The 13,209-nt window shown below is 68.2% G+C and overlaps 1 protein-coding gene across 1 annotated transcript in view; it reads left to right on the forward strand.

Moving 5' to 3' along the window:
* Nucleotides 1-991: 991 nt before the first annotated feature.
* PLEC (plectin) overlaps nucleotides 992-13,209 on the forward strand; it is a 72,976-nt gene continuing 60,758 nt past the window's right edge. The window contains exon 1 of the mRNA XM_071581860.1: nucleotides 992-1,499. Within this exon, the coding sequence (XP_071437961.1) occupies nucleotides 1,007-1,499 (493 nt within the window). The 5' untranslated portion in view covers nucleotides 992-1,006. The remainder of the gene's footprint in view (nucleotides 1,500-13,209) is intronic.

The raw sequence follows: 13,209 nt of genomic DNA on the forward strand, positions 1-13,209 counted from the left end.
TGCTGAGGGATATGGGGCGATGTGGGGTCCGCCTAGGGCTGCTCTCCCCGGTATAAACAGGGGCAGGAACAGAGCAAATACTGACGTGGCAGGATGTGGCCGCCCAGCCCTGCCTGTGCCCCTGCCTGTACACCTTCCCGTCCCCCTGCCCGACCCCTGCCTGCTGCTCTGGCTGCAGCCCGAAGGTGCGGGATGCTCGGGCGGGGCGTGGGTGCCACGTCCCCGGCTCAGGGCTCCCTCCCCGGGCACAGGGCTCCTTTCCCGGATTCAGGGCTCTCACTCCCAGGCTCAGCGATCCTCGGGGTTCAGGGTCCCCCCCAAGTTCAAAGACTTCCCGGACTTAGCGTCTCTCCCCGGGATGAGAGCTGCCTCTTGCCTCAGGGTCCCCCTTCAGGGCTCAGGCTCCCCTCGGGCTCAGGGTCTCCCCGGGAGCTCTGCGGGGCCGGTCCCGGGGCGGGGCGGGACCTGCGGGGGTTCCCACGCAGGAACCGGCCGGGTGGGTCAGGGCGGGGGGGAAGAAGGGGGGGCGGGTTCGGTCGTGCCCCCCCCCGGGCGGGAGCCGGGGCCGGGGAGGGGCCGGTGGTGAGTCAGGGCTGGGCCTGGGCCCCCCCGGCTCCCCCCGGCCCCCCCGAACGGGGGTGGAGCTGCCGCCGCTCCGACCGTGCCGGCAGCCAGCGCCGCGCCGTGCCGGATCGCGCCAGGACCTGCCGGGCCATACTGAGCTGTACTGGACCGTAGTGGGCTGCGCCGGGCCATACCGAGCCGAACTGGACCTTAGTGGGCTGGGCTGGACCGTACCGAGCCAGAGAGGACCGTACTAGGCTGTACTGGACCATACTGGGCTGGGCTGTGCTGGGCCATACTGAGCTGTGCTGGGCCATACTGGGCTGTACTGAACCACACTGGGCTGTACCGTACGGAGCTGTACCGGACCATACTGAGCAGCGGTGAGGCGTAACTGAGTCCCTGGGCTGTGTGCGGTGCCCTCTGCTGTGCCACCCGCGCCATGGTGGCAGGGATGCTGATGCCGCTGGAGCGGCTCCGCTCCATCCTGGAGCTGCTGTTCCGTGAGGGTGTTCTGGTGGGGGAGCGGGATGGGTGCCCCCGGCGCACCCACCCGCAGCTGCCCGGCGTGGCCAACGTGGAGGTTCGGCGTGCCATGGCCTCACTGCACTCCCGCGGCCTTGTGCGCCAAACGGCCGCCTGGCGACACCTCTACTGGTACCTGACCGATGCCGGCATCGCCCACCTGCGCCAGTACCTGCGCCTGCCGCCCGACGTTGTCCCGCGCTCCCTGCAGCGCTTCCCGCGCCCTGTCGCCCCACGCCCCGACACCCGCCGTGCCACCACCACCACCACCGGCACCCACCGGGCACGTCCCACTGGCAGCGACCGGCTCTACCGCAGAAAGGATGAGGGCGAGCGGCCCGTGGAGCCTGTCACCGTCTCTGCAGGGCAGGGGGTGTCTCAGCTGCCCCCGCAGCCCAGCCCGGCCACAGGTACCAACCAGAGCCCTGGGGTGCCCCCCGTGATCTCGTGGGTGGGGGCACTTGAGCCCCGCTGCTCCCATGGGTGGCTGAGGCCCTCTGATCCCTTCTGCTGCTCGGCCAAAGATGGGGTGGGGGACAGCTGCAGCCCCCTCACTGCCCGGGGAGGGAGGAGGGTGCTGGGAGGCTCCTCTCTGTGCCTCCTGAGGCCACGGGGACTCTGTGGGCTGGAATGGTCCCTGGGGGACCACGGGGGCTGGGGTGCAGTGAGGTGGCTCCCTGGGGTCCCTAAGAGGCTAGTGGAGTGTTAGACACCCTGAGCGCTGCAGGAGTGTCACCGCTGCCATCCCCCCGGGCTCCCCATGGCGGGAAGGGGGCAGTGCCATGGGAAGGCTCGGCCATGGGGTGCCCGTGCTGTGGAGGAGCCGTGCTGTGGGGACTCTGTGCCTCCGAGGTCCCTGTTGTGCCCAGGGTGGGTCGGACAGACGGCGGCAGCTGGGGCGGGTAGGACTGGTGGGGAGGGGGCTGCGCCTACGGTGGGGTCCTCAATCCCGCCTCCCCCGCGACACACGATCCCGACACACGATCGGCGGCAGCTGGACCCGACGGGAGTGCGAGGCGTCCGGTGTCCCACCCCCCCCGGGTGGGGCAGCTGCGGCGGCGCCCCGAGGCGGCGGTGAGGGCCCCCCCGCACCTCCCCGGGCTGTGAGTCAGCCCGTGGCCGTGGGCAGTCGCCGCCAGGCCAAGTTTCCAGCCCGGAGGCGCCGAGCCCGGTCCCTGCCAGCGCCGTGAGTCACCGGCCGGCGGGGGGGCCGGGCCCGCGGCGCTCCTGCCCCGTGGGTGCGGGTCCTGCGCGGGCAGTACCCACGTCTCGTGGGGACAGGGGCCCCCCCCGAGCTCTGCCCCGGGGGTCGCACCCCACGCCGGATTCCGAGGCTGCAATCGCTGCCCGACCCCCGTGTGGGGCACGATCCCAGAGCCTCGGCCGTCCCGTCCAGTCCTGCCGTGCCAGCTGATCCGGATCCGGGTTTTCCCTCCGCTCCGCGATTCGCTGCCGGAAAACCCGGCCTGGATTTCAGGCTGCATGGGACGGGGTGGCGGCGGCGTGGGGCTGCGAGGTCCCCGCGGGGCAGAGCGGGTCCCGGTGCCCTTCCAGCGCCCCCTTTTCCCCCCAGGCTCGGCAGGTTGGCCTCCTCCGGCGGCGGGGCCGTGCCAGGGTCTTTAGCCCCGGTGTCACGACGTCCCCGAGGTGCCGGCCGGGTGACGCGACCCCGCCAGGTGCCAGGGGATCCGGGGGTCCCGGGGTGCCGCCGCGGCCCCCCTCGCCCCGTCCCGCCCCCACCCGTGTCATGTTCTAACTCGGGCTCGGTGACGGGCCCCGGTTATTTATATCGGCCCCCGCTCCCTGCCCGCCCCCCCCGCCCCCGCCGCCACCGGCGGAGTCGCGCTGCACCCTCGCTCCGCGCTCCGCACCTGCCCGCACCCTGCCTTGCCCATGAAGGTCGTACCGGGTGGGTGAGACCGGGGGGGGCTGCGGAAAGGACGGGGACGGGGAGGTTGGCGCCGCTGGGGCGCTATGTCCCGGGATATAAAAAGCCGGGATCGGGGGAACACGACGCGGGGGAGGGGGGGGGACACGATAGGGGGGACACGGGGGGGCCGTACCGGTGCGGCGGGCAGGAGGAGTCTCCGCGCCGCGGCCCGGGAGGGGTTAAGGCGGAGCGGGCGCTGCCCCGGGGGGGCGGGCGCTGGTCCGTCCCTGCCCCGCCGAGCCCGGCCGGTTCCGAGCCCGTCCCGTGTCCCGCATGGAGGACACCGGGTCCCTGTTCCCGTCGCTGGTGGCGGCGGGACACGCAGCATCCCTCGCCCTGGTCTGGTACTGGCGGCGGCGGCGGGACGAGCCGGGGGGCAGCGGTGAGTTCGGCTCCCCTCGGTCCCCCCTCGGCCTCCCCCGGCTCCGCTCGGCTCGGCCCCTCGCCCCGCCCACCCGCCGTGGGGAGGGGGGAAGCGACTCAACACCTGCAGTCCCGCTGCCTCCTGAGCGGGTGGGGGTCCTGAGGGGTTTTTAGGGGGGACTCACCCCCTGTGAGGGTGGGAACAAGGGCAGGGCCGTGCTGCCCTGGGTTCTGGGGGGCGTCACCTGTCATGGGAGAGCATGGCATGGGGGAGCATGGCATGAGAGAGCATCCCCGTGCGGGGGGCGGGATGCAGCACAAGGTGGTACCCAGGAGTGACTCAGCAGTGATGGAGTGTGACGCCCCCGACACTGACACTATTAGGAGTGGGGATCCCGTCTGCAGCCCCTCGGCGTGGGGCCTGCTGCCCAAGCCCTCCCCCAGCATCCCCATCCCGAGGTGCGAAGGTGCCAAATATTTTTGGAGACAGGGATCTGATGACAGGGGGGCCCTGGGCGGGCCGAGCGGATGCTGGTGTCTGGGGGTACCGTGAGACCCCCCTATACCCGCTGCTGGCGCAGCCTCAGCCCCCGGCATGGCATCCCTGCTGCCAGGGCGCTGCCGGCGGCCCTGGCCCCCCCCTGCCGGCACTTTCCAGGGCGTTGGCTGCGGTTTCCGTCGATCTGTGTGCGGCACTGGGCACCGTCACGCGGCTGTCGCCGTGCCGGGACGGCTCCGCTCCCGCGGCCGCTGCGCTGGGAAACCACTGCCGGGCCCACGGCCGGCGGGAGCCGCGGCGGCCACTGCCGGTGCCCGTGCCGGTGCCAGATAAAGCGGGCAGGGCACCTTGGCCAGGCTGGAGCCCTCGCTGCTCCCTGCCGGGGGGGCCGCTGGCACTGGCGCCAGCCCAGTACGAAGGGCACCCCCAAGGTCGCACCTGCCGGGGCCGATCATCCCGCCGCGCCGCGACCCTCCCCCGAACTGGGGGGTGCCAGGAGGCTCCGGCAGCACCGGCCGCTCTCGGTGGTGCTGGGGGTCTGCACCTCTGCAATCCCTCCGGGGCTCGGGGGGGTTTTCACTGGTGTTCCCCGTGCTGGGCTGCGCCTTGCCAGGGCACTGGGGTTGTTTCGGGGAGCTGTTCCTGGAACTCACGGAGGAGTCGGGGTGGGGGCTGCCGGATACCAGTAAGGGGTTGCCCGGTGCCCGCGGGAGGCTACTCGATTCTCACGAGAGGTTGCCTGATGCCTGCGGAGGGGCTGCCCAGTACCCACAGGGGGCTGCCTGGTGTCCGCAAGGGGATGCCCGGTGCAAATGAGGGGCTGTACCAACTGCTTTCAGTGGCAGTTTTGGCACAGTGTCGGGGCACGTATTTTCAAGGGGCACCACGGCTCAGCCAGGGCTCCTGTCTGTCTCTGTATCCCCGTGCGTGTGGGGCTGGGGGGCAAAGGGCTGAGGGGGGGCGGGGGAGCCGCGGCAGAGCTTGGCGGGCTGGTGGTGGCGCCGGCTGAGTTTGGCAGCAGGACGCTGCTGTTTGTTTGGCCCCGTTCCGGTTTCCAAGGCTGCCAGGGACGTGGCGGCAGTGGGCGGAGGGGGGGCCCCAGAGGTTTGGGAACCCCCCTGTGTCCCCCCCTTTCCGCTCCACTCAGCTTTTCCACCGCGCTGGCTGTTCTGGCTGTGCCAGGTCGGGAGGATCGGATGCTGCTGCTGGCCGCAGCCATGACTCACCGGCCTCAAGGGGCCGTGCCTGGCAACCACGGGCATCCCCGTCACGGCCCTCCCTACATGGTCCCCCGGCACCGCCTCTGGCATCCATGGGGAAGCTCTTCCCGCCACTGTCCCACGTCCTCGACGGTGGAGCCGTGGGAAGCGTATCAGAGCCGTGGGAAGCGTGTCGGAGCTGTGGCAGCGTGCGGGAAGCGTGGCGGGTGCGGCACGAGCATCCCGCGGGACACGTGTCCCGTTCCAGGCGGTGTTCCCCGCTCGTCGGGCGCTATCGCTCTGGCTCGGCCCACCCTCTTCTCCCCCCAGCTCCTTATCTCTGCGGCACAGATGGGACGCGGCCACTGCCGTGGGGCTGAGCCGTACGTCGGCACTGTGCCATGCCGTGCTCTGCCGTGCCCAGCCCCCACACACGGGCCTTGCTGCTGGCCTGGCTTATCCTGGCTGGCTTTTGCCATGCTCGGTTTTCACACAAGACCCCCGAGACCCCCTGGAGCCCCCCTGAGATCTCTGTGCTCCCCGTGGCCGGGATGTGCCGAGCTCCAGGACCCCCCTGGCACCCAGCGTGATGACAAGGGGGTGCAACCGATTCTGAACCATTCGGGTGTCTGCCTGGCTCAGGGCTCCTGTGCCATGGCATGTCTGTGCCGTGCCATGCCTGTGCCCATGCCTGGCAGTCCGAGTCCTTCCGACTTTGTCCCAGCTGCCTGTTGTGCTCTGCCCACAGCTGTGCTGAATCGGGGCTTCCCAGCAGAGGGACCGTGGGTGGGCTCCCCCCTGCCCGGGAGCAGGAGGAGCCGGGCTGGCGGAGGCCGTGGGCTGTGTGAGTCACTGGCCGTGGCTCCGGCCGCGCTCCGGGCACGGATCCTGCTGCGCTCCCACCAAACGCAGCCGAACGCCGAGCAGGGCGGGGGGCGCCGGGGCCGGAACGCGCGATGGGCTTCGCACTCTGCTGCTGCTGCTGTTGTGGGCCAGGAGCAGGTGACCCGCGTGCCGGAGATCGGAGGGGGGTGTCCCCGCCTTGGCGTCTTCCAGGACCCCCTTTCCTGTCGCAGGCTCCCTCCCGACACAGCTCGGTCCGGCCCTGCCTGTGCCGGGGGGCTCATCTGGCCTCGGGGCGGGGGTGGTGGGACGCGGCGTGGGGCGCACGGGGACCCGGCAGCTCGGGGGGCGTCGGTGCTGTGGGGACCCAACAGAAAACACACTGAAGGCTCCCCTGGGCACGGGGAATCTTTGTGGGGCCTGTGGGGAGAGGAAGCTGGAGGGGATGGGTGGATGAGTGCTGAAGTGAGGGGTGGGTGCTCGGAGGCACGAACTGCCCCCACTCCCTGGGAGCTCTGCGGCTGGAGAGGAGGCTGGAGATGTCGGGGTACCCCGTGGCTGCATTACGTGGTGGTCCGGGGGGCACTGGGCAGAGGAGTGCGGGCGGGGTGATGGGCAATGCTGGGTGCCGGCATCGGGCAGAAGTGTAGGGCGGGCGCGCAAGGTTTCAGCACCGAGGTATGGGGTGCGGAAGGAGGGGTCCTGTCCGGAATCGCCCCAGGGTGTGGTGTGGGGTTTTCTCCCGGGTCACTCCGTGTTGTTGTAGGGACAGGGAGGTCTCTCCGGGGTAGCAGGGACGGAGTGTCCCCCGGTTCCTCCAGGTGGCGGGGTGGGGTGTCTCCTCGGTCTCCCCGGGGTGCAGGGTGGGGTGTCTCCCCCGGGTGCCCCCGGTCCCCTCCGGTGCTGCGGGTGGTGGCGCAGCCGGGACCGCCAGAGGGCGGGGCGAAGAGGGGCGGGTGCCTCCCGTCCCTCCCCCCCTCGCCCGTCCCGTCCGCCCGGTGCCGCCGGTCGGTCCCGGCGGTGGGTCCGTCGGTTGGTCGGTGGGTCCCGATCCGACCCGTCCCGTCCCGTCCCGTCCCGTCCGGTGGAGCGGCGCGGCCATGTCGGGCCCCCGTCCCGGCGGGGACTGGCTGAGCGGCGGCTCCGAGCCCGAGCGGCGGCGGTACCTGAGCGCCCGGCTCTGCTGCGCCGGTGACCGAGGGGGAGTGGGGTCTGGGGAGGGTGGGGGTGGCGAGGGGGGGTCCCGGTGCAGGGGTGTGGTGGGAGAGTGGCAGCGGGACGGGGGGACACGGGAGCGGCGGGGAGGCGAGGGGGGGGGGAAACGGGGAGGGGCGGGGTCTGCACGAAGCCTTTGAGCCACGCCCCTTTCTGCGACCCCGCCCCCAGAGCTTGGCTGAACTGCGTTGAGTTGGATCGGGCTCAGCCGGGAGGGTGTGTGTCAGTGTGCGTGTTATTGTGAGTGGTTGTTGTGTGTTAACACGTGTGTCTGTGTTATTGCATGTGTGTGTGTTAGTGTGTGTGTGCTGGTGCGCGCCTCTACATGTGTGTGCACCAGTGTGTGCACCAGCGTACACTTGTGTGTGCGTGCACCTGTGTGTGCAGCTGTACGTGTGTGTGCACTTGTGTGTGTCTGCTCACATGTATGTATGTCTACATGTGTGTCTACCTGTGTGTGCCCCTGCACACGTATCTGGCCGTAATGATGTGTGTGTGTGTGTACACCATTGTGTGTGAGAGTGTGTGCACATATGTGTGATGGTGTCTGTGTGTCTGTGCACATGTGTGTGTGTGCACCTGTGTGTGTGTGGTCAAGTGTGTATATGTGCACTTGTGTGTGCGCTCCTGCACATGTGTGTGGGGGTGATGGGTGAGTGTGTGCACCAGTGTGTGTATCTGTGCACATGTGAGCATGCATATGAGTGTGTGTATGAGTGCGTGTGAGCATGTGTGTGTGTGTATGAGTGTGTGAGCATGTGAGTGTGTATGAGTGTGTGTGAGCATGTGTGTGTGTATGTGTGTGTGAGCATGGGTGTGTGTGTATGTGTGAGCATGTGTGTGTGTGTATGAGTGTGTGTGAGCATGTGTGTGTGTATGAGTGTGTGTGAGCATGTGTGTGTGTATGTGTGTGTGAGCATGGGTGTGTGTATATATGAGCATGGGTGTGTGTATATGAGTGCGTGTGAGCATGCGTGTGTGTGTATCAGTGTGTGAGCATGCGAGAGTGTGTGTGTATGTGTGAGCATGTGTGTGTGAGCATGTGAGTGTGTATGTGTGTGTGAGCATGTGAGTGTGTATGTGTGAGCATGTGAGTGTGTATGAGTGTGTGTGAGCATGTGTGTGTGTATGTGTGTGTGAGCATGGGTGTGTGTGTATGTGTGAGCATGTGTGTGTATGAGTGTGTGTGAGCATGTGTGTGTGTATGAGTGTGTGTGAGCATGTGAGTGTGTATGTGTGTGTGAGCATGGGTGTGTGTATGTGTGAGCATGTGTGTGTGTATGAGTGTGTGTGAGCATGTGAGTGTGTATGGGTGTGTGAGCATGGGTGTGTGTATGTGTGAGCATGGGTGTGTGTTTATGAGTGCGTGTGAGCATGCGTGTGTGTGTATCAGTGTGTGAGCATGCGAGAGTGTGTGTGTATGTGTGAGCATGTGTGTGTGTATATGAGTGTGTGTGAGCATGCGAGTGTGTGTATGTGTGTGAGCATGTGTGTGTGAGTGCGTGTGAGCATGCGAGTGTGTGTGAGCATGTGAGTGTGTATGAGTGTGTGTGAGCATGTGTGTGTATATGTGTGTGAGCATGTGTATGTGTATGAGTGTGTGTGAGCATGTGAGTGTGTGTATGAGTGTGAGGATGCGAGTGTGTGTATGAGTGTGTGTGAGCATGCGTGTGCGTGTATGTGTGTGAGGATGCGAGTGTGTGTATGAGTGTGTGTGAGCATGTGAGTGTGTGTATGTGTGTGTGTGAGCATGCATGTGAGTTTGTGTATGATGCTGTGTATGTCTGTGTGTGTGTGAGCTCCTGCACACATGTGCTCGTGTGTGCACCTCTGCGTGTGTTCCTCTATGTGTGTGTGTGTGCGCACTCCCGGCTCCCCATGCCCCTCCACCTTAGGATGTCCCCACCGCCATGGGATATCCCCGCATTGGTGCCCCGTGTGCCCATCCTCTCGCGTCAGGACACCCCACACGTGTCACCGCGAATGATCTCGGTGCTGACCCCCGCTTTGGTGCTGACCCCCCTTTCGGTGCTGGCACCATTCCCCCCCCGCGCCCACTCCCTTTCCCAGTGCTGACACCCCGAGTCCCCCGCTGGTGCCGCCGAGTTCCGGGACCTGTTCCCGGAGCCCCTGTGGTGCTTCGCTGCCCTGTCGCCCCGTCCAGGTGTGTGGCAGTGCCACCTGAGCCCGACGCCACGGCGATAGGTGCTACCCCAGTGCCGGCAGCTCCCGTTCCCCGCTCGCGGCCGCGGATGCCTCAGGGTGCGGGTGCGGGTGCGGGTGCCCGGCACGGTGCCGAGGTGGGGGCGGCTCGGCGTGTCCCGGGGGTTCCCTCTGAGGCCGGCGGGCGGAGACGCCGTGGGAGGGAGCCGGGCCGGCCCGGCGGCGTCGGCAGCCCCGGGTGAGACTGCGGTGCTCCTGCCCGGCCGGCCTGGCTGGCCCGGGAGCCGCCGGAGCCGGGAGCCGCCGGGGCCGGGGGCCGGGAGCCGGGAGCCGCCTGCCCCGGGAGCTACCGGGGCCGGTGCCAAGAGCCGCCCTGTCAGGTCTTCAAAGCGCTCGCCCCGACACCGCCCCGTCCCCCGGTCGGTACCTGCCGGTGCCAGGATGCCGGAGCCGGGGGGTACCGGTGCCGCGGGTGCCGGAGCGGGGATGCCGTCCTGCCCCTCACCCCAGCCTGGTCCCGGGCTCTCGGCCGCGCCTCGGAACCCTCCGGCCCCGGCTCGGCACGTCGGAGCGGCTCAGCCGGTGTGAGCAGGGTGCCACTCCGGCGCGGTGCCACCCATGTCACCGTCCTGGCAGTGCCAGCGCCCTGTCCCTCTGCCGCCCTTCGCCTTTTGTGTCCCGATGCCCACGGGCCGCGGTAGCTGCGGCGCCGGGGTGTCCTTGTCCCTCCTGACGTGCGTCAGTCGGGCTTCCATAGCGCTCCGGGCGCCAGATGTGCCTGTGCCAGATGTGCCTGTGCCAGACGTGCCTGTGCCAGATGCGCTCTCGGCGGAAAAATGTGCGTGCCGGGGCCGGGGCCGGGCCGGGCCGGGCTGGTGCCGCCCGCATTCCGCGGCGGCCACGCTGGCTCTGCCCCAGCGGGCACTGGGCCGGCACTGGCTGCCGCTCCCTGACGGGCCCCTGCACCCACGGGGTGTCACGGGTGGGTGTCACGGGTGGGTGTCACCGGTGGGCGGGTGCCGGCAGGGCTCCCCGTGGCGCCGCGGGCGCGCGGTTGGACCGTGAGTCACGGCAGGACAGGGCTGGGGCCCCGTGTCCTTGGACTCCACACCGGTGTCGGGCAGCGTGTATTGGGGAGCTGACGTGGGTGTTGGGGTGTATATGTGGGCGTTGAGGTGCAGACGTGGGTGTTGTGACACAGATGTTGATGTTGGGGTGCAGGGTATGGGCCTTGGGGCACTGATGTGTATGTTAGGGTGCAGACCTGTGTGTTGGGGTGCAGATGTTGGCATTGGGGTCCAGGTTGGGCCAGGCTGGCAGCGTTCAGGGTGCCTGCGGCTGCACTTTCCCCAGGAGCTGACACACTGCTATGGGTGATGTGGGTGACATGGATGACATAGGTGCTGTGGGTGCTGCCATGGGCAGGGCTACTAGCCCAGTGCCACTCTGGGGGGCCATGGACTCCCACCCTGTGCCAACCCCTTTGGGGTTCCCCAACCCCGAGAGCCCCAAGGAGGGATGTCCTAGGGGGACGTAACACCCTGTGGGGCATGACCCCTGGATTCCCCCCGTAGTTCCCATGGCCAGTGGTGTCACACATCACAGGGAGGGGGTGGTGCCATGGCCTCCAGAGGAGCTGAGGGTCTCACCTGGAAGCTCAGGGTTTGGGGAACTGGTGACCAGGGCCCAGAGGGGTCCTAGGGACCCTCGTTGTGGGGCCAGAAGAGTCCTGAGCTGGGAACTTGAGAGTCCTAGGCCTCTGGGGGCTTGTAAGCCCGGGGGTCCCAGGGTGTGGGGAATGGGGGGAATCTGAAAACACTGGGCTGTGGGGCTGTGGTTCCCAACTCCCCAGGGCTTGCAGACCTAGGGGTCCCGAGGCCCTAGGGTGTGGCATGTGAGGTCTCAAACCTCTGGGCTTGTGGACCTGGGGGTCCCAAGGTCCTGGAGTGTGGGGCAGAGGTTCTGGCACCTCTGGGTATGAGGATGGCAGCTTCTGAGCACCATGAGCTTCAGGACTGGGGGTCCTACCCCCCACTCTTGCAGAGCTGGAGGTCCCGCGGCCCTTGGTGTGTGGCGGGGTGTGCCGGCTCCCCGTGGGGTGCCCCACGGCAGGTCCGTGGGTCCGTGGGTCCATACCCCATCCTGGCTGCCGGCGCGGAGAGGGAAGGGTTAAAGCGGCGCCGTGGGCTCGGGAGTTTCCTGTGGGCAGGGTCGGGGCGTGGGGCGGGGGGATGGAGCCCCGTCTCCTCCCCGGGCCGCCCCACTCGCGGCGGGACCGGCGGCGGAGCGGGAGGCGAGACGAGCTGTGTCGGTGCTCAGCCATGTCCCGGTCGCGGCGCACCCCGGAGGAGGCTCCGGTGTCGGCGGCTGCCCGGACGGGCTCCGAGGACAACCTGTACCTGGCCGTGCTGCGGGCGGCCGAGGGCCGCAAAGGTACTGCACCCGAGGGTGCGGGGGCCGCCCCGCCATTGCATCCTTCACCTGAGGCGGTGTCCCCAGGGCAGGCTGTGGGACAGACCCCATACCTGGGCAGTGTCCCTGGTGCAGACCCCAATGCTGGGGCGGTGTCCCTGGAGAGGTGTGCCCCCAGGTAGTCTGTGGGGTAGGCTATGGGGCAAACTTCCACACCAGGGCGGTGTCCCTGGGGCAGACCCACACGCCGGCGCAGTGTGTACCCAGATTGGTGTCCCCAGGGCAGCCTATGGGGCAGGCTGTGGGTCAGACCCCCACGTTGGGGTGGTGTCCCCGGGCAGCGTGTGGGGCAGACCCCCCATGCTCGGGCAGTGTCCCTGGGGCGGGCTGTGCGGCAGACTTTGGTTCAGACCCCCACGCCGCTGCCCATCCCCATTCCCCGTGCCCGTCCGTCTCTTCCTGCCACGCCCTGCCCAGTCGCTGTGGCCTGGCTGCAGCGGTAGCTCCGGCGCTGCCGGGGGGGTGGGCGCCGCCGTCGGGACCCCCTGGGTGTCAGTGAGCCGGGCACGGGTGCCGGGGCGCGGTGTTGGTGCCCCCTGCTCGGTGCGCAGTGTGTGCCCCACGCTTCCTTCCTTCCTTTCTCTCACACCGCGGCCACTCCCGGGCTGGCACGCCCTGGCTGTGCTGCTGAGCGCCCGTGAACCCGTAGGGCGATTCTGGGTGCGCGGCGTCCCCAGGTGCTCGCCCGGGTGGGGGCTGTTGGCTGTAGGGTGCTGGGCGCTGTGTAGGCAGATCCCAGCACGCTCCGGCGGGGCAAGACCTGGCACGCAGCACCTGGCTTGTTGTGGCGTGGGCAGGGGGGCGTCTCGGTGGCCGTGGGGCTGGTGGCATTGCCCCATGTGCATGGAGTGTCCTCTCTGGTCACTGTCCGCTCCTGGGCACCAGACTGGGTCTGGCCCTGGTGGTGACACGAGGGGCTGGGGGGTAGTGGGGACAGAAGGATGGGTGCTGGTAGTGAGGCACAGGGTTTTTTAGTGGGGTGCAGGGCAGTGGGTGCTGGTAACAGGGTGCAGGGCAATGGGTAGGTTAGTGGGGTCCAGGGTAATGGGTGGGTTAGCACGGTGCAGGGCAGTGGGTGCTGGTAACAGTGTGCAGGGCAATAGGTAGATTAGTGGGGTGCAGGGCAGTGGGTGCTGGTAACGGGCTTCAGGGCAGTTGGTGCTCGTAGCGGGTGCTGAGGGTTGGGTCCTGTGCGATCCTGGGTGCCCATCCCGATGCGTCACCATTCCCATCCCATCCCCTAATGACAGGGCAGCGGGCAGGGAGTGTCGTGACTCATTGTGGCCCTGTTGGCCCTGTGCCTGCAGCAAGGGGTGTCCTGGGGGTGTAGGGTGTCCCGGGGTTTCCCATGGCTCCAGCAGTGCAGACGGTGCGTGGGATCATACCAGTCCCATGCACGTTCTACCGGGGCCCTGCCCGCAGGGCTGGGGCTGTGC

Source organism: Pithys albifrons, unplaced genomic scaffold (assembly GCF_047495875.1).
Source record: "Pithys albifrons albifrons isolate INPA30051 unplaced genomic scaffold, PitAlb_v1 scaffold_45, whole genome shotgun sequence".
Taxonomy (NCBI): Eukaryota; Metazoa; Chordata; class Aves; order Passeriformes; family Thamnophilidae; genus Pithys; species Pithys albifrons.